The sequence below is a fragment of the Aquarana catesbeiana genome, linkage group LG06 (genome assembly GCF_042186555.1).
Source record: "Aquarana catesbeiana isolate 2022-GZ linkage group LG06, ASM4218655v1, whole genome shotgun sequence".
Lineage (NCBI taxonomy): Eukaryota > Metazoa > Chordata > Amphibia > Anura > Ranidae > Aquarana > Aquarana catesbeiana.
In genome coordinates, this window is record NC_133329.1 from 350044594 (window position 1) to 350070870 (window position 26277).

Genomic DNA, 26277 nt, shown 5'->3' on the forward strand with positions numbered 1-26277 from the left:
CCTCCAACACCAACCTCTGCACACATCTCCCTCCACAGCTGTCATCTCCCCCCTCCCCCTCCAAAAGCTTCCTGGAATCTCACCTACCTGGCCTGGCTCTAGTACCTCCCAGCAGTGTAGGTGGATCTTCGGCTCGGTTCACACAGGGGCAACACAACTTACAGCGCGACTTTGCAAGGCGACATACAGGCGACTTCAGTGCAACTTCAGCGTGACTTTGAGCAACTTACAACGTGACTTAAAGTTGCCTCCAGGACAGGCGACTTTGGCTGTGGCCAATCACAGAATAATCAGCTCTCTGGGAGGGAGGAGTTTGCCTGGGTAAACTATTTTTTTTCCCTGTAAAGTCACTTCAATATAGATGGGAGATCCGACTTGGAGACGACTTCCATTGAAATCTATGGGTACAAGTCACCTAGAAGTCACCTTGAAGTAGTACAGGAACCTTTTCTGAAGTCAGAGCGACTTCAGTAGTGTACATTAAGATGGCTCTCATTAACTATAATGGAATTTATGATGTCAAGCGACTTGGGGCGACTTGAGGTCTGACAAGTCGGATCCTAAGTCGCGGTAGTGTGAACCGAGCCTAACTCTCTCACTTGCAGGGAGATCATTGGTCGGCATCCATACACCTGGGCACAGATGAGGGATCCCCGTACAACTTAACACATGATCCCTCATCCCACACTACACCTGCATCTCCCTTTCCCTGCTGTGAATGCAGGGCAGGCAGGGATCTGTGAGAGCTGGCGAGAGGAAAGTAGTTCTTGTAAACACAAAAGGATTCTATGTTTACAAGTGACAGTGGTGAGTGGGGAGTGGGAGGTGGTGGAATGGAGTTTCGTCACGTTCTGCCTGAAAAAAGCCCTGGGTGCGAGGGCCACATAAAATGACCTGGTGGGCCGGATTCAGCCAGTGGGACTTGTGTTTGGCACATGTGCCTAAGAGCCCTTGCACACTGGGGCGGGGGGCGGCGTCAGCGGTAAAACGCCGCTATTATTAGCGGCGTTTTACCGTCGGTATGTGGCCGCTAGCGGGGCGGTTTTACCCCCCGCTAGCGGCCGAGAAAGGGTTAAATACCACCGCAAAGCGCCTCTGCAGAGGCGCTTTGCCGGCGGTATAGCCGCGCCGTCCCATTGATTTCAATGGGCAGGAGCGGTAAAGGAGCGGTATACACACCGCTCCTTCACCGCTCCGAAGATGCTGCTGGCAGGACTTTTTTTACCGTCCTGCCAGCGCATCGCTCCAGTGTGCAAGCCCTCGGGGCTTTCACACTGGAATGAAAGCAGCAGCACTTTCGGGGCGGTTTGCAGGCGCTATTATTAGCGCAATAGCGCCTGCAAACCACCCCAGTGTGCAAGGGCTCTTAGAGTATCTAATCTGCATACCTCCCAACATTTTGAGATGGGAATGAGGGACACCTACTAGCAAACATGTGTAGGCATAGGACACACCCCCTGCCATGCCCCTTAAAGGGGACATAACCAAAAAAAAAAAAAAAAAAGGTTATTTAAATCCACAAGTGCTTTTTTTACCACTAATATTTCTTTATATTGGCTTTTAAAATTGACAAATGCAGCAATTTAGAAATTGGATGACAGGTTTAGCGCTGGGAAACACTTTTTGAAAGATAAACAGTGCATTTTATATACAACTATATAGATCAGACCAAAATGAGGAGGAAAGAGGGACAGAGGGACATTGCTCCAAATCAGGGACAGTGCCTCGAAATCAGGGACAGTTGGGAGCTATGAATCTGCCCCTGGTCACAGGGGTGGATTTACTAAAGGAAAATAGATTGTGCACTTTGCCAGTGCAGTTGCACTCATTTTCCTCAGAGCTTAACGAACGTGGTAAAGCTCTGCTGATTACCATCATCCAATCAGGTGAAAAAATCTTGCACCTGTTGGGCATTCTATGCAAATTGAAGCTTTACCACCTTCACTAAGCTCTGGGGAAAATGAGTGCAACTGCACTTGCAAAGTGCACAATCTATTCAGTAAATCAACCCGACCGAATTCTATTTTTTGCTAAAAGCAGCTAAACTGAATGCAGGTAAATGTGCAGTGAACATTTATATGCTTTTAGAAATGTCCTATAAATCCATATAAATGCATATATTTGCAGGTTTGTTAATGCCAGAGTACGAGGCCTCGTAAATGAGGCCCGAGATCCTCCCTCACTTAGCTCCTTGCTGAATTTCTCAAAATCAGCAAAAAGTTTAATTCCCTTCGAAAAAGTTAAACATTCACGAACGTGTCCAAGCCTTCTTCAGATGCCTAAACACAGCACGCTCTGTGTTAATCTGACAATAGTGGCTTTGAAATTAAAGATTTTTTCAGTGAGCGTTGTCTGCTTTTCTTAAGTATTAAAAACAAATGTATCAGAATGTGCTTCCAAGGACAAAAGGGAAGCCTTGAAAAACCTGTGATTGGCTGCGTGTTTGTGCTCTCCCACGGTTAGTTTTAATTGGCTTTGAGTGAAGTTAGGATCACATTTTTTTCCCTCAGTCTGTGCTGTACAACTCGGCACTATCTGACGTGACGGCATATCCTGGACTATTATTACCCGTGTAAACTGCTGTATGCAGCGCAAACATGAGCCTGTATGCGAGGAGAGTGACCCTGCCTGCTATCACCCCACTGCTGCTACAGAAAAGGGTAGGGCACTGTGTGTGATTTGTTCTGTCAATGACTGTGAGCCAGAATAGAACGCAGGCACGGAAAAGCTTGTATGAAGAGCTGCATGACAGTATGTGTGTGTGCTATATGGCTGTAACATTTAAACAGTGCTTTACGATAGCTATTGGTATTTTATTTTTTTGTTGAGTTTGCAGAGCTGTCCGAATAGATTAGATAGTTTGATATAGATTTAGGATCTTATCACCAAATTATTGGGCTTGATTTACTAAAAGGACAGAGTATTTACTTAGCAAAGTGAAGCTTCAATGAGTTAAGTAAAACCGATGAAGCTGAGTTCACTTCAATTAACCAATCGTGTGCTAACAAAAATCCTGCCATTTCTTTTAAACATGATTGGGTGAATGAACGGACGTGGACCTCTTTTACTTGGCTAAGAGAACAGTTAGTACTGAGTTAGTCAATCCCAAAGGGGTTGATTTGCTAATGACAAGTAGGCTATTCATTTTGCATGGGAATTTTCCCTAAGCTTAGAGAAAAAAGTGGATCTTCACTTTGCAAAGAATACCCAATCCGAGCAAGGGAAATAAAAAAAGTTAACAGTATTTATGCTTGCACGTGATTGGATGATGGAAGTCAGCAAAGCTTCATCACATTCACTAAGCTTGAGGAAAATTCCCTTGCAAAGCAAACAGCTTATTTGCCTTTAGTAAATCACCCCCGATTTATTTATTTTTTATTTGTTTAGAAATAAGGACATTTTAATATTATACATGTAAAGTAATTATAATCTTTAAGGCTAGGTTCACACTGCTGCAAATTCTATTGCGAATTTGAGCTGTTGCGATCGCTCAAATTCGCAAGTCATTTAAATTACATAGATTAACATTACTGTCGTTCACATCAATGCGTTGCGAATATAACCTGCGGGAAAAAAGGTCCTGTGCGAGTTTGATCCGTGTGCGATGCGAATTCAGCTCTATAGACTGAAAAATTTGCAGTAGAATCTCAAGAACACATATAGAATTCGCAATGCAAATTCGCAATGCAATTGGAACAAAATCGCGCTAAATTCACACTGTAGCAGTGTGAACCCAGCCTAAATATTCAAAATGAGCATGCAGAAAAAAGTGACAGTGTACCTAGCTTGACTGCATCTCAGAGAGACACCTTTATGGCCCGTACACATGATCTGAATACTGTACGAAAAATACCGCTTTCACTTTAAATACCCTCTTTCATATCTACTGGTTTGGGCTTAACCCAGTTATTTGATGTTCATTATCAGTTGCTTGAAACCTACAGCCTTCCTTGACATTGGGCACTGGTAGCCCCTAGGCAGGAAAACAGTTTTACCTGTTACCTTTATCCAACTGAATGTTGCAACAAATTGAATGTATACAACTATGCTTGATATATCTCTGTATGTTCAAAAAAATCCCTTTTTCAATAAATCTTGTTTAGAAAAATACCTTTTTTGAATGGATCGTACGATAATCTGATGGTTAGTACACAACTTTCGATAGCCGATCATGACAGTTCATCCAATATTATCTGATGGGACAAGCAAGAAAAATGTTCTCGTACAATACCAGATTGTACAACTTTTCTTTTAATTAGTACAGTTGTTGTCCGAAAATACAATACAAATACACTACAACACATTACATGACTTCCGAATTTTTCTCCTGTCATTCAAGAATTTTCATAACTTTAGTAACCTCTTCAATTTCTACTTGCGACTAGCAAGTGAAAAAAGTCGAACGATCTGTCGTCTGATTTTCAGATTGTGTGTACAGGGCATTAGTCTAATCTTGGGGCAATAATTGCAATGAGCCAGTAAAATTTAATTCTGCCTTTTGACTCTTCCATATGACTAGAGCTACCATATGACAAAAAGCTGGAACTACAGGATACATAATATTATTATTACTATTATTATTCAGGATTTATATAGTGTCAACAATTTGTGCAGCTCTTTACAAAATGGAGGGTGACAGTACAGTTACAATATAATTCAATACAAGAGAAATCAGAGAGCCCTGCTCATTAGAGCTTAAAATCTAAAAGGAATGGGCAAGTGTTTCAAAGGTAAGGCTCCATTCACACCTGAGCGTAGCTTTTTATAGCTTTTTTTTGTTTTTTAGTGGAGTGTTTTTGAAGAGGCAACGTTCATTTAAATTGGCCTCCCTCTACCACAAAAATGCTCCAAAGAAGCTCACGTAGTGAATCTTGGCACAGAGCCGGGGCGTTTGACGCTGTGATTTTTGTCGCTCGCATAATCAGTCGCACCGTGTTTGGGGTGCCATTAAGAAATAATGGCATCGCAAACGCGTCCCGCATTTTGCCACGATTCTGGAATCGCGGGCAGAATTGTGGTGAATTGTGGCTACCAAGCACAGCTGCACTCTCCAGTTTTAGTAAATCAGCCCCATCAGTTTATTATTACTTGGAACAATAGCATGCATATTTTTAGGGGAGCTCACATTTTTGGAGAGATCAAATTGTTACTGTTTATCTTTCCAACAAAAGCATGAACTACTGTTCACGCGCCAGGCTATCACCATTGCCTTGTAGACAGTCAGGCGCTTAGAATGCATAGTCATTGGTAAATTTAGAGGCGATTATGCAGTCAGGATGTGAAATGTGTGACCAATTAGGACACTGTAATAGTTATGGCCAAGTTTTTGTCTAGAGGTAGCCTGAGATCATCTAGAGGTGTTACATTACTGCAAAGTTGACAAAGATGTACTAAAGAATGTATAAAAACCTTACCATGCAATAACTAACTAAAACAAGCAATAATATCTAAATATAAAGACAACCATACCTTGTTCTTTCAATATGATTTCGTAGGTCATGAGCACACACAGAGGTAACATACATCAAGTGAGGCGATGCATTTGCTAAGTGTTGACATCTTCAGCTGTCACTAGCTGTGGAGCTGAGGCTAATAGGGCTCACCGCAGATTATAGAAATGCACAAACCACTATAGAAGAGAACGAAGAATAAGCTCACCTTACTGTGAGATGCCAGCACAATCACACTATTTTATTTAATAAGCCTGTTACTGATCTTTGCATGATCCACTTGTCAGAGCAACATTATGGGAACTTTATTCCTGTAATGTAATGTTTGCAGAGGTGTACAATGTCAACATTGTTGATCTTGACATTGAAATACTATGCAGTGGTGCTGATTTACTAAAGCAGTAGAGGATGTTCACTTAGCAAAATGTTCACTCAGCTTAGTAAATATAAGACGAAGACATGTTCAGTTAAAATACCCCTATATGCGCAAAGGAAAATAAAAACACACATAGTGCATGTGATTGGAAGGTTGTAATGAACATGGTTTCTTTTGCTAAGCTTTCCGTCATTATATAAATTTTCTCTATTCCTTTAGTAACAGAGTGGATTTACTAGGGCTCTTGCACGCAGGTGGAAAAAAATATGCTGGATTTGTAGCCGTGTAGTGTTTTTTAGAGACTAGATATCTTTTTAAGAACTTAGATCTACACTGAATACTCCTGATGCAGTTAAATTGTGTGCTTAAGTGAAGCTTGAAACATGAGCATGGAGTACATACAGTGCATGCCAAGGTTTGCTTTTCATTCTGGCAATGCTTGAGTACACTAGGCCACTCTTTTGTGTAAACCCCTTTGGTTGCTGGTTAGAGTTGAGCCGAACACCCTCCAGTTCAGTTCACACCAGAATTGCTGAACATGTAAAAAGTTCGGACCCGAGCGGCGAACTCTATTAAAGTCTATGGGACCCAAACTTGAAAAATCAAAAGTGCCCATTTTAAAAGCTTATATGTAAGTTATTTGCAATTAAAAGAGTATGGGGGCCTGGGTACTGCCCTGGGGGACATGTATCAGTGCAAAATTTTTCTTAAAAAAAGATAATTTTACATGAGTAGTAATTTTAATGATACATAAAGTGAAGCAATAAAAATTCCTTTAAATATAGTGCTTTGGGGGGTCCCTTTAGTCTGTCTGTAAAAGTGGCAGATCTGTACCGTGTATAGAACCTGCTGAAGTAAAACTGACGTATATAAAGAAAAAAAAATGACATTTAACCACGTAAGGACAGAGCCTGGTTTTGAGATTTGGTGTTTACAAGTTAAAATCTTTTTTTTTGCTAAAAAATTACCTAGAACCCCCGAACATTATATATATTTTTTCAGACAACCTAGAGCTGGGATTTGCAATTAGCGGACCTACAGCTGTTGCAGAACTACAAGTCCCATGAGGCATAGCAAGACTCTGACAGCCACAAGCATGACACCCAGAGGCAGAGACATGATGGGACTTGTAGTTTTGCAACAGCTGAAGGTCCGCTAATTGCATATCACTGACCTAGAGAATAAAATGGTGGTCGTTGCAATACTTTATGTCACACCGTATTTGCACAGCGGTCTCACAAGCGCAATTTTTGGGGGAAAAATACACTTTTTTCAATTAAAAAAGACACCAGTAAAGTTAGCCCAATTTTTTTATATTGTGAAAGATAATGTTATGCCAAGTAAATTGATACCCAACATGTCACGCTTCAAAATTACGCCCCGCTCGTGGAATGGCGACAAACTTTGACCCTTAATAATCTCCATAGGCGTTGTTTAAACAGGTTACCAGTTTTATATTACAGATAGGGTCTAGTGCTAGAATTATTGCTCTTGCTCTAACGTATGTGACGATACCTCACATGTGTGGTTTGAAAATTGTTTTCATATGTGGGCGCAACTTACGTGTTCCTTCACTTCTGTGCATGAATGCGGCTGGACAGGGTGCTTTAAAATTATTTTTTTTCCCCTATTCATTTTAAATTTTTATTTGTAAATTGTCTTTTTAAAAAAAAATATTTTGGGTCACTTTTATTCCTATTACAAGGAATGTAAACATCCCTTGTAATAGAAAAAATGCATGACAGGACCTCTTTAATGTGAGATTTGGGGTCAAAAAGACCTCAGATCTCACATTTACACTAAAATGCAATAAAAAAAGAAAATAAAAAACTAAATGTAAATTTGTTTTACAAAAAATAAATCCCCTTTAAGAGCATTGGGCAGAAGTGATGATTGACGCCGCTTCCGCCATCCAATGATATGGAGCCCAGCGGGGGGGCCATCTTTCCCTCACTTGGCATCCAGCCTGTGAGGGTAGCAGACTCGATCTCCTCCGCCGCTACCGACGGCTCCAGTAAGCGGCGAATCCGCTGTGTAGACCACTTTTATCTGAAAGCCAACTGCCCACTGAAGAAGAAACTACCGGGGTTATGGCAGCTATATTTCTCTTCAAACAACCGCCATATAATGATGGCGGGCGGTCAGCAAGTGGTTAAATTGATTTTCCTTCTGCAAGCCATTTCTGGCAATACAAAAATGTTTAAAAAAAAACAGCATGGGGGTCCTCCCCTCAATCCATACCAGCGGTCAAGTGCATTGCTTTAGCCAATCAAGGCTTAGAATGCAGTGCATTGTGGGGTGCTCTGGGGGGGCGAACATCCCGCCAAGCGCCCCGCAAATTGGGGTGTTTACCGAATGGGCGATGTTCAGGGTAAATTTATGCTTGGTCCGAACCGCTTGCTCAACTACCCCTCAGTCTTTAGAGGAAGGTAGGTTGCAGAACTGGAAAGAAGCAGCAGTACAGTGCAAAGGCCCTTCTGAGAGCCCTGCTAATTCTGGCAACTTGAAAACTATAACCCCAAAATTAGGCTAGAGTAGTCTTTCTGATTTGTGCATATGGTATACTGTGATAGCAGGACATTGCATCATTCTACTTACCATATTTATCGGCGTATAACATGCACTTTTCCCCCCTTAAAATCAGGGGAAAATCATGGGTGCGTGTTATACACCGATCCCTGTTGTCTCTGAGGGAAGAGGAGCGAGCGCCGTTGAATTACATAGAGCCCCGATCTCCTGTGTACCCGACGCTCCGTTACTCACAGCCAGGGAAGGACTTAGGGTGGTGGGGGCCCCTGGGCTTGGGTCACTTTCGGGCCCTACCTTCTATACATTACTTTAAACCTTTAGTTTTCTTTTAAGCGCGCCACTCTGATACCGTTTGTCCGCCATTATATCACTGTCTAATGCAGACAGGTTTTCTCAACAGCAGTAGATGAGGCACTACGTAACTGCCAATAACCAATCAGCAAACCTCAAGATAAGAGTTTAAGGAATTTTAAGGAAAAAACTATTTAAGGAAAAAAAACTTACATTTAAATGCTTATCAATGCAGCCTTGCACAGCGTCCATCTGCATGCTTGTCCAGTGTCATTTACAGCCTTGTCAGTGTCATTTACAGCCTTGTCAGTGTCATTTGCAGCCTTGTCAGTGTCATTTACAGCCTTGTCAGTGTCATTTGCAGCCTTGTCAGTGTCATTTATAGCCTTGTCAGTGTCATTTGCAGCCTTGTCAGTGTCATTTACAGCCTTGTCAGTGTCATTTGCAGCCTTGCCCAGTGACATTGCAGCCTTGTCAGTGTCATTTGCAGCCCTGCAGCCTTATTAGTATCATTTGCAGCCTTGCAGCCTTGTCAGTGTCATTTGCAGCCTTGCAGCCTTGTCAGTGTCATTTGCAGCCTTGCAGCCTCCATCTGCACTCTTATCAGTGTCCATCTGCAGCCTTCTCCGTATCATTTGCAGCCTTGCCCAGGCTGCAGTTAAACTGCAGTGACTTGTCAGTGTCACTGCAGTTTAAATATGGCGCCGCCGAGATATACAGATCCGGTCCTGTGTATCTTGGCTCCTGTCTGCTTTTCTCGGCTCCTCTCGCAGTTCCACCCAGTCTCGCCCTATGATGGACATAACACAGGTCAAATAGCGGGACTGAGCGTGACTGTGAGCGGAGCCGAGCGCCGCCGATATACATACATAGCCGAATGTACTCGGCTAGCTCCGCTCACAGTCAGGCCCAGTCCCTGTGTTATGTCCATCATAGGGTGGGACTAGGCATGACTGTGAGTGGAACTAGCCGAGTACACTCGGCTGGGGCCCGCGGGGCCCCCTATTGGGCAGGGCCCATGGGCTTGAGCCTAGTCAAGCACAATGGTAAGTCCGGCCCTGCTCACAGCCACGCCTCCTGGCCCCGCATTGGGCCACTGTTCTGTCTATCATATGAGCAGGGCCAGGAGGCGTGGCTGTGAGTGACGGAGCCCCCCGGTACACAGGAGATTGCGGCTCTGTGTAATTCAGCGGCGCTCGTTCCTCCTCTTCCCTCGGAGACAGCAGGGATAATCCAACACTGGCAAGGCCAATGGCTGCAGATGGGCACTGAACAAGCTACATTGTTGGGCAATTTAATGGCTGCAGATGGGCACTGAGCAGGGTGCATTGTTGGGCAATTTAATAGCTGCAGATTGGCACTGAGCAGGTTGCATTGATGGGCAATTTAGAGGCTGCAGATGGGCACTGAGCAGGGTGCATTGATGGGCAATTTAGAGGCTGCAGATGGGCACTGAGCAGGGTGCATTAATGAGCTGTGACCCTAATTTTGCTTCAAAGTTCTTTATTTAAAATGTAAGTTTTTTCCTTAAACTTCCCTCCTAAAATTGGGGTGCGTGTTATATGCCTGTGTGTGTTATACACCGATAAATACAGTACTCTCTGAAATTGCTCTAAAAATAGACCGGCATACATTTCATTACACTATCCATGTTGCTACAGGTGCTTTGTTTCCTAATAAAATCTATTGTATGATGGAAGCTAAAAATAACTATGTGGTTTGTTTATAGTGATTGAATTGAGGCCAGGCAGATCAGGTTGAGAGTCCCCTGCGCTGCATTGTGCCCGTATTGTTGTACTCATTAAACAAACAGAGCTAAATTTTGATTGCACATGTCAGCACCAGTGTTTGTTGTCTAATACTCACATAATCACACATGATGTAATATGGCACAGGGACATGGAAGTTTATGGATGGAAAAAAAAATGATAAGTCTACCTAATCTATAAATATTATGGAATGTATAAATGTGTACCAATGTATTTTATAATTATTTTTATGTATTTATTTCATTTTTGGGATTAGAGGCTTCTTATCCTTAAAGTGGTGTTCCGGCCGAAATTATACTTTTTAAATAAAAATACCCCTATCATACACAAGCCTAATGTATTCTAGTAAAGTTAGTCTGTAAACTAAAGTCTGTTTTGTTAGTTTATAGCAGTAGTTTGTTATTTTATAAACTTACAGCAGGCCGTGGCCATCTTAAGTGTGGGCATCTGAAGCCAGACTGTATTTCTTCCTGGATCTCATCCTTGCAGATCTCGCACATGCTCAGTGCAGCACAAGCAGTGTAATAGGTTTCAGGTCAGGTTTCCATAGCAACGGCAGTTTCAGAGGAAGTTGCCACCCCTTCCCAGAAGGCATTGCAAACAGGAAATGATGCGATGGGCCGCGGCCAGGGAGGAGGAAGTGAAAAATGAATACAGCAGATATACAGTAGGTGCTGAGAAAAAAAATAAAAAAATATCCAATTTGTTTACAGTGCACAGTTTAGTGAGGGATGCTGAAGAGTTGTAAAAGTGGGTGGAACTCCACTTTAAAGTGCTTGTGAAGCGTAAACTTTTTTTTTACCTTAGCATATAACTAAAAGCAAAACTTTTTTTTTAGTTTTGGATAGAGTGGAGGGGGATAAGAACCTATGTCCGTTTTTATTGCTGTCTGTGCCCCCCTTTAGGAGATACACTTTCTATTTGTCCTGTTTACCATTACCATTGATAGGGAAAGTGAAAGAAAATCACAAATTTTGGGTTATCCCCAGAAAGGTATTAGCGGGGAAATCTTCCAATGGGGACATTAGTTCTGGTTACCTGGGGGTCCCCAGGGAATTCCCTTAATTTGCAGGGGTTTTTTATCACTTCCTGTTTGGCTATGGGACAGGAAGTGAAGGGAAATCTCCGCAATGGGACACTGATGTTGAAAAAAAATTTGACAGGGGTTATAACCAAAATGAAGATATAATACAAAAGGAAAAAAAAAGTTTTGCCTATAGTTCTACTTTAATGCATTCCTTGCATTAAGGTAAAAAATGTTTAGGTGTCAGCATTCCCCCCTCATCCCCCTTTTACTTACCTGAGCCCTCATTGGATCCAGCGCTGTGCACATCTGTAGCTCTTCTCTCCCTTCTGGGTCTTGCTGGCTTTGCTGGGGCTGTCAATCAAAGCCAGTGAGAAGGGAGTGGGAGGTGGGGCCGAGTCCCACTGTCTGTGTCAATGGGCGCAGCAGCGAGGCTTGGGTGCCCACTTCCCATGGGGGTACTGGACAGAGGGGAGGGGCTAGGAATACCGGCTGGGGACTCGAAAAGAGGAGGTTTGCAGCCGCTCTGTGCAATCCCATTGCACAAAGCAGGTAAGTATAGACGTGTTTGTTTTTTTTATTTACCCTTACAAGGTAACATTACAGGTAATTGATACATGCAGGTATATTTCTTAGACCCCATACACACTATTAGATTTTCTGCAGATTTTTGTCTTCAAAAACTACATAATATGAGGTAAAACCTTAAGAGTTTAAATTTGTATGCAATCAGGCAGGCCCTTGCACTACATGATTTTGGTAAATCTGAAGACAAAAATCTGCAGAAAATCTAATAGTGTGTACGGGGGTTGAGTGTCACTGCTTACTGTAGAAATTAAAGATGATTTAATGGCTATGAGTGAATGTTGGTGCACTGAATCAATCAATGGTGTTTTACTTTCTCTTGGGGACATAATGAGCTCTGCTTGCCTTTGCATCTATACCCATGGTGTCACAAGACTCCTGCCTGCTCCTATAATCTCCATAATGGTACCCTAAAAAAATAGTAAATGAGATCCTCCTGTAAGGCCCATGTCATCTTGTTGAAACCAGAAATTCTGTTGCCGGAATCTGCTGAGTTTCCAGAGAAATGTAACAAGCCAGTAAATTATTTTTTAATTGTGACATTACAGAGCCGGTCCAGGCTCTGAAAGGATGCTGACCATGTGGTCAGGATCCGCCCGGATACCCAGACCGACAGCTGGCTCAGCCTCTCTGTGGGACTCGCTGAGAGGCTGAGCCAGACTCTCCCACCTCCTCCACAGCTCTGCGCTCCAGTGAGCGCTTGAGGGGCAGAGCAGAGAGCTGGATACTGACAGTCACAGGCTCTCAGCTCACTGAAGGCTGAGAACTGAGTGATCAGCAGCATTTGATCATTTCGTTCCCAGTCTTAGCCAGTGAGGGATTGATGCTGCATCCACCTAGGTGAGTATAAACTTACATTTTTTTTAACAAGCCCATACTTCTCTTTCAAAGAGTATGTAAATCCAACATTTCAAATTCTTGATATGTGCCTGCTGTACCATGTACTTGTATGTACTTGTATGTAGTCTCCTGTTCCTGTTCTTCCATTGTGTGAAATCCCTGGTGAGCCTGCAAGTCCCCCTGCTTTCCTATTAAAAACTGACCACATTAAGCGCGAGAGCACAGCGTGGTCAGTTCTTTAGCTGTGCTGGGAACTCAGCCTGCTCTCCTCCAACGATCAGTCTTGTCCTGACATGCCCCCCCCCCTGCACAGCCATTCACTGGGAAGACCAGTGTGCTGAGTACTCTTATGCAGCTGAGAACAGGGGGTATGTGATTAATTATAAAAAAGGGAAAAAAGGCATTTATAGTGTTTTTTTATATCTACACAAAAATGTTTTGCCTTTTATTTCTATTTTAAACTGAATCAGCTGTTTTACAAGGTGAGGGTTTACATATACTTTAATCTCTAATAGAACAAAAATAAAGAACATGAAGAAAAAAAGAACAAAGAAAATTTTTTTTTTTTTCAGATCAACAATATGGTCTGCAAAAACAGTTTGTTCTCTATTTCCATCCTAATCCAAACATTATAGCGCCACTATTTAGACATCAAATAAAAAAGCATCAGAAAAGATATATTTTGAAGAAAAAAGAAAACTCGTCGTACAAAAAATTGTCATATCTGCACTCTGTACATTACTTTTGACCCCTGCACTTGGTATGTTACACACTTCTGACCCCTACACTCTTTACGTTGGTATAACAATTGGACACGTACATTGGGTGCACACATTGCGCTTTGATACAACAAATGGGTATGTACATCACAGAGGAGGGGGTGCAGTTTTTGCATCTTTGCCCCGGCACTGGATGACCTTGTCCCAGCACAGCCCACTGCATTCCCAATAATGAGTGACAGGTTTTAACATGCTAGTCTTGTAGTGAAAACTTAAAGTGGTTCTAAAGATTCTTCATGCACCCTATGCATGAAGGTAAAAAACCTTCTGTGTGCAGCAGCCCCTCCGCCCCCCCCCTTCCCCAATACTTACCTTAGCCCCATCGCGATCCAGTGATGTGCACAATATCCTTGGCTCTCTGGGGACTCTCCCTCCTCATTGGCTGAGACAGCAGTGGGAGCCTATGAGAAGAGAGAGGGGGTGGGGGCGAGCTGCAGCTCTGTATCTGAGTCGACATGCAAATCAGCGGCTCTGCTCAGATGCCACTACAGCAAGCTGTTTGCTCTGGGGGCGCTCGGCAGGAGGGAGGGGACAGGAGCAAGAGAAGAGGAGGATCAGGGCTGCTCTATGCAAAACCATCACAGAGCAGGTAAGAATGACATGTTTGTTATTTTTTTTTTAAAGTTAAAAACTTGCAATGCTCAGTCCTCTCTCTGTTTAATGTAATAACAATTCTAGTAGACTCTTGTTGTCCAAATGAAGCAACTAACTAGCTAGAACATATACTGCAGTAAGTGCATTAAGAAATGTGTAATGCCCCGTACACACGGTCGGATTTTCTGACGGAAAATGTGTGATAGGTCCTTTTTGTCGGACATCACACATTTTCCATCGGATTTTCCGACACACAAAGTTTGAGAGCAGGATATAAAATTTTCCGACAACAAAATCCGTTGTCAGAAATTCCGATCGTGTGTACACAAATCCGACGGACAAAGTGCCACGCATGCTCAGAATAAATAAAGAGATGAAAGCTATTGGCCACTGCCCCGTTTATAGTCCCGACGTATGTGTTTTACTTCACCGCGTGTAAAACGATTGGATTTTCCGACAACTTTGTGTGACCGTGTGTATGCAAGACAAGTTTGAGCCAACATCCGTCGGAAAAAATCCTAGGATTTTGTTGTCGGAATGTCCGAACAAAGTGCGACCGTGTGTACGGGGCATTACAATGTATGTACCGTCACACAAGATATACAGTAAAACCTTGGATTGCAAGCATAATTTGTTTCAGAAACATGCTTGTAATCTAAAGCCCTTGTATATCAAAGCAAATTTCCCCATAAGAAATAATGGAAACTCAAATGATTTGTTCCACGACCATTTATTCATAGGTCCTTCAGTCTATAGTTCATATAAAAAGATCAAAGCAATGTGATGGTTGTGTAACCATAAAATGTCCATCCACAAATGGAAGCCTCCACAAGGCGATTAGATGCAAAATCCAGCAGGAGCTACAGAGTATAAAAGAGAGGCGCCTCTAAGTGTAGCAATATGTTGCTAAATGTTGTAACTTCATTAAATGTAACCATATTGCTGCACTTAGAGGTGCCTCTCTTCTCTTTTATACTCAGCTGTGACATGACATTTGTAAATCAAGACATCACTTGTATATCAAGTCAGCATTTATTTTAAAATTTTACTTGTCTTGCAAAACGCTCTCAAACCAAGTTACCCGCAAACCAAGGTTTTACTGTATATATATATATATATATATATATATATATATATAGAGAGAGAGAGAGAGAGAGAGAGAGAGCGAGAGAGAGCGAGAGAGAGAGAGAGAGATCGATCTATATTAGGAAAAAACACATTTCTACTGTCTGATCTTTAGGGCACTGTTTCTTTTGATAGATTTTTGGCAGTATGTTTATTTTTGGCCCCAAGAACCCAGCGCCAACCCCCAAAATTTTCCTAGATAAAGCAAAAAAGTGGACTGCCACAGACCCTGACCAATAAGTGTAACCTACTGTAACTGTGACATTTCAACCTTTCCTCTCCCAAGCCCTAAAATGCAACCATATGTTACCTAACTTTAAAAATATAATTCTCATGCTGCGTACACACGATCAGAAATTCTGCCACAAAAAGTCAGATGAGAGTTTTGGTCGGAAAATGTGACCGTGTGTATTCCAGCCAGCAAAAGATTGAGAGCAGGTTCTCAATTTTTCGGTCGGAAAAAGTTTCGATCGGAAATTCCGATTGTCTGTACCTATTCAACGCACAAAATTCCTACACATGCTCAGAAACAATTCGACGCATGCTCAGAAGCATTGAACTTCATTTTCTCAGCTCGTCATAGTGTTGTACGTCACCGCGTTCTTGACGGTCGAAAGTTCAGAGAACTTTTGTCTGACTGTGTGTATGCAAGGCAAGCTCGAGCGGAATTCCGTCGGAAAAACCATCCAACATTTTTCCGACGGAAAATCCGCTCGTGTGTACACGGCATCACACTTAACATTAACCCTAAACAGTGCCCGATACTTAGCTCAATACGGTAAGCCTTTAAGCTTTACCCTAATCCACAAATGATTTCCTACACCTAATCTTAACCTTCTTGACACAAGCTTTGCAAGTTCAACCAATGTGTCTGATGTTCCTTCCCTCGGGGGTACCTACCACTTGGCCTCCCTGCAGCCCACAGACAGACCCAGACAGTGGTGGTGGCTGGTCATGGCACCTATCAGGGACAGGTTTAGTGGCAAGAAAGTGATAGCTAGGCTGTTGCGTATATGGCAGGGAAGGATTCTTTGTATGCTGGAGAAACCTTGACTAGTAATTAATTTATGCATTGGTGTAACAAACTACCCATATCGTTCGGCTAATCACAGTTATAGTAGTGCTTCAATTGTTTGAGATCTGCAAACTTTTGTACTTGCAATTACTTTTAATGAATGTTGGATTTTGTAAACAAAGCTTCTTTGCTGCAAGATCTATCAGCACCTTCATATTACACTTCTACACTTGTGGTTTCTGATGAACCTTGGAAAAACAGTGGAACTTTCCCTGTGCACGTAATTTGTGGAGGTGCCTAATTTATTTGGGGAAAGGTGATAACACAAATACAATGGCATTATGATGCAGCCCTCACTATAATCCCAGCTGGATAAAATATTGTTCTGTGCTCAAAGTAACATACCTGCATTTGGTACTCACAAATAAGAAGCCAAATCGGGAGAATAATTCTGCCCAATTTACTACGCTACACCAATCATTTTTTGACATTGTTATTTTCAGCAATGGGAGCTGGAAATAACAATCACATGGACGAAAATAAGGATCAGTATGGCAAATAATACATGTGTTATAATTTAGTCATCTAAGCCTATTGCTTAAAGGGTTACTAAACCCACAACAGTAAAATCAGTCTGTATATGCAGTAAAGCATGCTTGTTATACTCACTGTGGAACCTAAGGGGTTATTCCTCTGCATTGTGTAGAAAGGCTGTGTGTTCCTGTCTCTCTGATCCTCCTCTTCTTTAACTGACTCCAACCCATCTACTGGTAGAACAGATTCCTAGGAGTCAGGCTGCACATGCTCAGTTTGGTGTGCATTGCTAGAGCTTTTTTTTTTCTTGGGAGAGTGCATATGATTAGCACAGGGCCAATCAGCACTGTCCAGACAGAGGATCAGGTGAGAATGAAAACTCCTCCTACAAGCTTTAAGCAGATGCTGATAAAAGTCACAAGACTGCTCTAACTGCTGATGAAAAAAGGTATTTAACAGTTTATATTTACTAAGACGATTACATTCCCATGTTCTATGTACTGTGGGAGACCAGATATAGTGAATACAGGTCCTGGGTTTAGTAACACTTTAATATCAGAAAGAAAGATCATTTCAAAATGTTAGCTTGTGCTAAGGCTACTGATACTGGCTACTAATAACTCTTTTTGTGACCGCTTATACAGTACACTTGCCCTTAGGTACAGCAGTTGGTGGTTAAATAGTTAATTAGACTTTTCATTTTCTAATTCATGATCTCAGCTGATGTATATTAAAGTAGAGATTAACTGTATTTGGCAGGGATAAAATAAACCTGATCAAAGGGCAAAAATGACTGAAATGTCCTTTAATTTTTGCACACGCACACCAAAGCATAAATCCAGCCATTCTTGGTGGTACACAATAACGGAGCAGAGTCAAGACATAGAAATTTAATGAGGACTTGTATAACAATGTTCGAAACAGGAGCACAGAGGTCAACATTTTTATAATTACTAGCATTACCATTTTGAATTTAAATTGGCCAGTACAATGATTTAAACATAATTTTTCTGCATTTGTTGTTTGTGTGTTGCATCCGGCTCTTAAAGGGAATCTGACACAATCCACAGAACAGTAACGTGAACAACGTGGAATTTACTTTTACCGTTTCAAGAGGGAATCATTTTTCTATTTATTATGCAGAGCTTTACATACTGTACAATCATATCAGTCCCTGCCATTAGGGAGCTTACAATCTTAAGTTCCCTATCTCACATGCACATACTAAGACCAATATTAGTCAGGAGCCAATTAACCTACCAGCAGTCTTTGTAGTGTAGGAGGAAAGCAGAGTACCTGGAGAAAACCCACACAAGCACAGGGAGAACTTGCAAACTCAATGGAGATATTGTCCTGGACGGGATTTGAACCGGGGGCCTCAGTTCTGCAAGGCAAATGTGTTACTATTCTTCACAATATCTTTCTATTTTCCATATGTAGGTGACTCAGCCATCTTAGATCCATTTAACCTCCCTGGCGGTATGATTATTTCGGATTTTAGGTGCTGAAAGCGGTACAATTATTTTGCATGGAAATTTGGCGTTTTATATTGTAGGTCTGTAATTCTTAACAATAACACACTTAAATCTGTCCAAACAAGAGTCTAGTAGATATCCTAATATCCTGGGTATGATGAAGTTTGAAACACAAAAACATAAATTATAATATAATAAATAAATATAAATAATTTAAAAAAAAATAATATAATAATAATAAAATAAATCTCCCACAATTCACTATCGCTCAATTCTGCAAGTGTTCTAATTTACTATTGCTGTTTTCTAGCTGGTCTAAAGCCACTTTTGACGTAAAGGGACACTTTTTGGTTGCTATGGACAATCTCCAGTTTCCAGGCAGAAAGAACAGTATATATAACATAAAACTGCATGCAGGGCATAGGACAAAGCACTGGGGACAAAAGGGATGTGAAATAATTTCATACAGTACTGTAATCTGTAAGATTACAGTACTGTATGTGTTATGGTTTTTAAATTTTTTTGAATTTGTCGCCAGGCTCCGCCCCCGTGCGTCACGACGCTCGCAGGGAAAGGAGCCTGCCACAGAGAGGCTTCGGAGGAGGACGGAGCCCGCAGAAACAGCGGGGGACATTGCAGGATCCTGGGGACAAGGTAAGTAATGCCGCACCAGGATCCTGCAATGTAATCCCGAGTGTGGCTCGGGGTTACCGCTAATGGGACTGAAATTTAACCCCGAGCCACACTCGGGAAAACCATCAGGGAGGCTACAGGGTATGTCCAGGTGTGGCCCAAATATTCTCCTTAAATCTTCCTCTCTAGAGTATGTCCTAGCATGTTTTTTTCTTTCACATTGTTCCTGTAGAGAGAAACTTCTTCAGCACCATTTCCTATGATGTCATCACCAGAAATGTAAGATTTTTCCAGGTGCAGCTGCTGGAAGGTCAGTCCCTAGTAACAAAGACACTTTCCCAGAACTGCATCTCCCAAGAGCCATTTGCCTACGTATTGTATGCTGTTGGTAGTCTTGTTCCTGAAGATGCTCTGTATGAGTGACAAAACAAATTGGGTGGGATTTCCGGTGATGTCACTTCTGGCCTGTGGTGTGCCTCACTACCAACTTTTGCTTGCACATGGCTGAATGATGGTACTCAGCTTCACCTCATTCACTAAGCTCTGGAGCAATGGCAAGGCAAAGTGCAACTTCCCTTTGGACAGTAAATAGCTTAATTGCCTTTAGTATATCAAACCCTACATTCATTTTTGGGACTACACATATTTTTATATACACAGGGGTATTAGCATGTACCTGGTAGCAGAGCCTGAAATGATGAGGAAGGCCTCATCATTCACACCTCTGACTCTGGGCCCCTAGTAGTGTGAACAGAAGGCACAGGACTGCAGAGTGGCACTAGTGCCTTTAGGTCTTGCCAGTAGCATAGCGGGTATCCACGCCAAGCAGGAGAAGTCATCAGTAGTCTTCAGTGAATTAGCTAATAGACAGATGGTGGATAAAAGACTGAAGCAGGTTGGTACTGGCGACAGCAGGCGGGTGAGGCATGCACTGGTAGCAGACTGTAGAACAGAAAGCACAGCAGGATGTAAGGCAAGTACTGGAAATCACAGGAAGGTTAGCAGAGTCAGGCAGGCTGAGTCATAGATTGGCAGGACAGATCAGGTACAGAGGAGCAGGCAAGAGCGTGGTCTGGGTACAAGCCGGGTCAAGAGCCGGGTCAAGAGCCAATCAGTGGAGCAGGCAGAAGTGGAAGTCAAGGACAAGCCGGGGTCAGTGCAGGCGGACTTCAGAGAGTAACAAGAGAACTCACCACAAGCTTTACCGCTATATGGTACAAGTGTGGGTACAGAGTGTCGGTGCTCTGGCTAATCAAGTTCACAGTGAATCCATAGCAAGTACAAGCTGGCGACTTTGAGCATTATAGCAGTAACAGAATCCAAGAATTCTGAGGCATTTCGGCCTAAGCCTTCATCAAAGTTTTTCAAAGAAGAAGCTGTTAAGTCATTGTATTTGCTATGGATTTCAGAGAGTGGTCAAACAAGCCGGGTTAGCAACTGGAATCATGATGCCGAATAAAGGGGTCACAGGATACAGGGATGGCGGAAAGACAGAGCAACACTGATCCTGAGCACTGACACAGTTTATATAGCCCATTTAGTGACAACATCTGTCACAAGTGCACGCAAGCAGGCTGATGCACACGTGTATGCGCATATGTGCGCATATGTGCGTGTCCATATGCATAAGTATTGGCCAAATTCCTATGTCTACGAAGAATGAATTAGCCTGTAAAGAGGCACAGAAGTCTGTCTAGAGCAGGGATATGTAATTAGTGGACCTCCAGCTGTTGCAAAACTACAAGTCCCATCATGCCTCTGCCTCTGGGTGTAATGCTTGTAGCTGTCAGAATCTTGCTATGCCTCATGGGACTTGTAGTTCTGCAACAGCTGGAGGTCCCCTAATTGCATATCCCTGGTCTAGAGGAACCATGTTGTCTACTGGAATGCCCTTCTTGCCAGGTATATGGAAACACAACATGATTTGAAGGTGTGAAAGAAACGTCATGTTTTGTGTTGATAGCGGAAGGGATTTTATATTATTTTGCTTCCGCTGTGTGATGAGACATCCAGCTAAAAGGTGACAGGTGGGAAGCCTCACTTTCCTCATTAACTGCGTGTGTTGCTGGTAACACGGTTTTAACCCCTGCTAGCGGCCGAAAAAGGGTTAAAACCGCCCGCAACGGCGCTGCCCCATTGTTTTCAATGGGTAGGGGCGTTTTAGGAGCGGTGAATACACTGCTCCTACAGCTCTGCAAAGATGTGGCTTGCAGGACTTCTTTGACCGTCCTGCAAGCGCACCACTCCAGTGTGAAAGCCCTCAGGCTTTCACACTGGAGACACAGGAGGGGCTCTTAACAGGCGCTACACAGGCGCCATTTTTAGCGCTGTAGCGCCTGTAAAGTGCCTCAGTGTGAAAGTAGCCTAAAAATTATACAATAAAAAAAAACAAAAAAAACACACACAAAACCAAAATTGCAGTAATATGCGATACTATGTGAAACAGTGATGAAGTGCACTAATTCAAGAAGCTAAGCAGCAAAAATAGACAACAATGCATGAATGCCTATCCCTAATTAAAAAAAAAAAAACAACACAAAACGAAAATTGCAGTAATATGCGATAATATGCGATACTATGTGAAACAGTGATAAAGTGCACTAATTCAAGAAGCTAAACAGCAAAAAGACAAATATGCATAAATGACTATCCCTAATTTAAAAAAAAAAATATATATATATATATATAATAATATGCGATAATATGTGAAACAGTGATAAAAATGCTTGAATCAAAAGCAGGTATTCATTTGATTTTACGTATAAAACAATAAAATAAGTCCCAAATACTAAAGTATGTGTGCGTCTGCATCAAAATGTCATGAGATGTGAAGAGCACTTGCTCAAAAAACAGTTCTTGAAAGTTGTGAATACAATTATTCCCACCATCCAGGCATCCACCAGGAGTGTGCCCTAGCAGCTCACCTTAAACAAAGACCACGACAAGTCTAGTGTCGCTTTGGTATACAAATCCTTAATGGCAGTCCACGTTCTACTCTCCTCGCCTGCGTCGAAATCCACAGCTGGTCTGACAAGGCTTTATTATATTGGTCCTTTATGGAAAATCACATTCCACTCCACTCGCCTCTTCTAAAAGTGCCATTATTGTGGTCTTTTTGGTGTTAAATTTGGTGTTATCGCTCTCACTCTCTCATACTGGTCACTAGAAGTTCAGCATGGCACCTCATGGCAAAGAACTCTTTGAGGATCTGAAAAAAAGAATTGTTGCTCTACATAAAGATGGCCTAGGCTATAAGAAGATTGCCAAGACCCTGAAACTGAGCTGCAGCACAGTGTCCAAGACCGTACAGTTGTTTAACAGGACAGGTTCCACCCAGAACAGGCCTCGCCATGGTTGACCAAAGAAGTTTAGTGCACATGCTCAGCGTCATATCCAGAGGTTGTCTTTGAAAAATAGACGTATGAGTGCTGCCAGCATTGCTGCAGAGTTTGAAGGGGGGTGGGGGTGTCAGTGCTCAGACCATACGTCGCTCACTGCATCAAATTGGTCTGCATGGCTGTTGTCCTGAAGGAAGCCTCATCTAAAGATGATGCACAAGAAAGCCCGCAAACAGTTTGCTGAAGACAAGCAGACTAAGGACATGAATTACTGGCACCATGTCCTGTGGTCTGCTGAGACCAAGATATATGGTGTCAAGCGTGTGTGGCAGCAACCAGGTGAGGAGTACAAAGACAAGTGTGTCTCACCTACAGTCAAGCTTGGTGGTGGGAGAGTCATGGTCTGGGGCTGCATAAGTGCTGCCAGCACTGGGGAGCTACAGTTCACTGGAATGCCAACATGTACTGTGACATATTGAAGCAGAGCATGATCCCCTCCCTCCGGAGACTGATGACTGATATGATAACTACCCCAAACACACCTCCAAGGCGACCACTGCCTTGCTAAAGAAGCTGAGGGTAAAGGTGATGGACTGGCCAAGCACATCACCAGACCTTAACCCTATTGAGCATCTGTGGGGTATCCTCAAACAGAAGGTGGAGGAGTGCAAGGCCTCTAACATCCACCAGTTCCGTGATGTCATCATGGAGGAGTGGAAGAGGACTCCACTGGCAACCTGTAAGCTCTAGTGAACTCCATGTCCAAGAGGGTTAAGGCAGTGCTGGAAAAAAATGGTAGCCACACAAAATATTGACACTTTGGGCCCTGGACATTTTCACTTAGGGGTGTACTCACTTTTGTTGCCAGCGGCTTAGACATTAATGGCTGTGTGTTGAGTTATTTTGAGGGGACAGCAAATTTACACTGTTATACAAGCTGTACACTCACTACTTTACATTGTAGCAAAGTGTCATTTCTTCAATGTTGTCACATGAAAAAGATATAATAAAATATTTACAAAAAATGTGAGGGGTGTACTCACTTTTGTGAGATACTGTATGTTTAAAAAATGAAAATGTATGTAAACCCCAACAATGAACTACAATTATGTAGCTCATATTGGTCTGGTGAATATACTATTGAGGGTATTTTGTTATGTTGGTTTGATGAGCGTAAAAGTCCTAATTTATCCTGCCCAAAATTTCTATGCCTGAAAAAAAGAAATCAAAAGCAGCCTTCAAATCAAATCAAATCAAATCCTTCACAGGAGTTCATTGACTAAGCTGAGGTAGATAGGCAGAGAGAATTCAGGAGCAGGGTTTTTTATATCTTATAAAGTGGGCCATGTTGGAGAGTCTGGCACCAGTTGACTCATAGACCTGCACCTAGACTAAGTTTGGTATCTGATAAAAGGCTGTCTTTTTCCTTTTGTATAGTTGACAACCCTGATTTACGCTAGTGACAATTCTAAGGCCCCTTGTTTTCTTTTAGGAAACCCATTTAACAGCTTAGGCTACACGGGCCGTATTGTCTGCTCCTGGAAGGACCCTATTTATTAATAAATGAGTCTTCCACTTTAGATTAATGCATGTATTATACAGTGCTTATTGTTCAGTTTTTACATGTGTTTACCTAGCTTAGCTGACATATCTATCTAGTATTTCCATCTTATGGTTTAGGGCTTACATTACTTTACTTAGTAAAACTAGGAAAAACAAACAGAAAGACTAACAAAACAGTTTTATACAGATTTCTAATCAGTAAAATTAAACAAGGTGAGACAAGAAATGAAAAGATAGATGGAAGGGTGGGGGGAGCCTAGCAATAAAAAGCTTATATTGTGTTTGGATATGACTAAATACACCATTCCCTGCTTGACACATGTCACCCGGAACTAGGACAAAACAAGCACTGTATTGTGGTGCTCTGGGAAGATATCTGGCAATGACAGGGGTAGAGTAATGAGAACGTCAAGGTCAGAAGAAAAAAAATAATGAAAACTGAACACATCTTTGAACCAAATAAATATTCTGCTTTGTTGGGACTTGAGGGAGCGAAAAGTTATCTGGAGCTTATGGATAGGAGTTCGATTCGAACATCGAGTGCTCACCTGTTCGCCAAATACCGAACATTATGGGGCGTTCACGGGAAATTCGAGCACTCGCGGAATGCGCCACAATAAACAGCAAGACCGCAATGCACTGCAAGCTCGCAGTGCATTGATGGCTGCTGATTGGCCAAAGCATGCACCTGACCTGCATGCTTTGGCCAATCACAGCGTGCTCTGCTGTGAGAGCCATGATTGACCAATCAGTTTTATGAATGAGAGCAGCAAAATTATATTTGTAAAGGACAAAATGTCATTTAAAACTGCTCGTGGCTGTAATGTATTGCCGGATCCCAGCGATATATATAAAAATCATTGAAAAAAAACGCATGGGTCCCCCCCAAGTCCATTAACAGGCCCTTTGGGTCTGGTATGGATATTAAGGGGAAACCTGCACCAAAATTTGAAAAAAAATGGCGTGGGGTCCCCCCAAAATCCATAGCAGACCCTTATCCGAGCACGGCCTGGCAGGCCGCAGGAAAAGGGGGGGGACGAGAGTGCCCCCCCTCCTGAACCGTACCAGGCCCCATACCCTCAACATGGGGAGGGTGTTTTTGGGTCCCCTCAAAACACCTTGTCCCCATGTTGATGGAGACAAGGGCCTCATCCCCACAACCTTTGCCCGGTAGTGGTGGGGGTCTGTGGGTGGGGGGCTTATCAGAATCTGGAAGCCCCCTTTAACAAGGGCCCCCATATCCCTTTAACAAGGGCCCCCATATGGTAAAAAGTACAGGACACAGTTTGGGACAAGTCCTTTATTAAAAAAAAATAATAAAATGTCCCGTGATATCCATTCATCTTCAATCACAGCGTCCAACGGACCGAGAAAAAAAAAGACGGAAAAAACTCCGCCTCCACGGGAGGCTCCCGCTGATTTCAGGCTTTCTGCTTTGACAGCTGTTATATTGCTGAGGGTGGGGCCACCCGGTGATGTAAATGGGTGACCCCGCCCCCCTCTGATGTTATGTCACCGGTTACATCAACATGGGGACAAGGTGTTTTGGGGGGGACCAACACCCTCCACATGTTGAGGACGTGTGGCCTGGTATGGTTCAAGAGGGGGGCAGGCACTCTCTCATCCCCCCTTTTCCTGCAGCTTGCCAGGTTGCATGCTTGGATAAGGGTCTGGTATGGATTTTGGGGGGGGGGGACCCCCATGCAATTTTTTTTTTAATTTTGGTGCGGGGTTCCCCTTAATATTCATACCAGACCCAAAGGGCCTGGTAATGGACTGGGGGGGGCCATGCCATTTTTTTTCAATGATTTTTATCTATATTGCCGGGATCCGACAATTAATTACAACCGCGAGCAGTTTAAAATGAAATTTTTTGCTTTAGAAATGTAATTTTGCTGTGGTACTATTCTAAACATGGGAAAGATGCGCTACTTTACAGGCATACTAAGGACACCCCCCGGTCCGTTATTTAAAGGAATATTTCATTTTTTTTCACTTTAAGCATTAATAAAATCACTGCTCCTGAAAAAACTGCCATTTTTGAGACTTTTTTTAAATTGATACATGTCCTCTGGGGCAGGACTCGGGTCCCCAAACACTTTTTATGACAATAACTTGCATATAAGCCTTTAAAATGAGCACTTTTGATTTTTCATGTTTCCCTGACCTTGCAAGCCTCCCGACACTTCTGACACCCTGGGTTCTGACATAATTCAAGTATACTTCTAAAAGACACCAGAGAAACAATAGAAATGACTAACGGATATTTTACTAGATATTCTTGAGTCAAACAAAGAAAGAATGTAAATATTCCTCAAATTACAAACTTTAACTTTAAACAGAATTACAGAGAATAT

At 42.5% G+C, this 26277-nt stretch overlaps 1 protein-coding gene across 2 annotated transcripts in view; it reads left to right on the top strand.

Annotated features, from left to right (window-relative positions):
• Nucleotides 1–2483: 2483 nt before the first annotated feature.
• The window catches only part of GRB14 (growth factor receptor bound protein 14), a 113275-nt gene continuing 89481 nt past the window's right edge, over nucleotides 2484–26277 (top strand). For both annotated transcript variants that reach the window (XM_073634027.1, XM_073634028.1), the window contains exon 1: nucleotides 2484–2660. In XM_073634027.1, coding sequence (XP_073490128.1) covers nucleotides 2598–2660 — 63 coding nt within the window. In that variant the 5' untranslated portion in view covers nucleotides 2484–2597. The remainder of the gene's footprint in view (nucleotides 2661–26277) is intronic.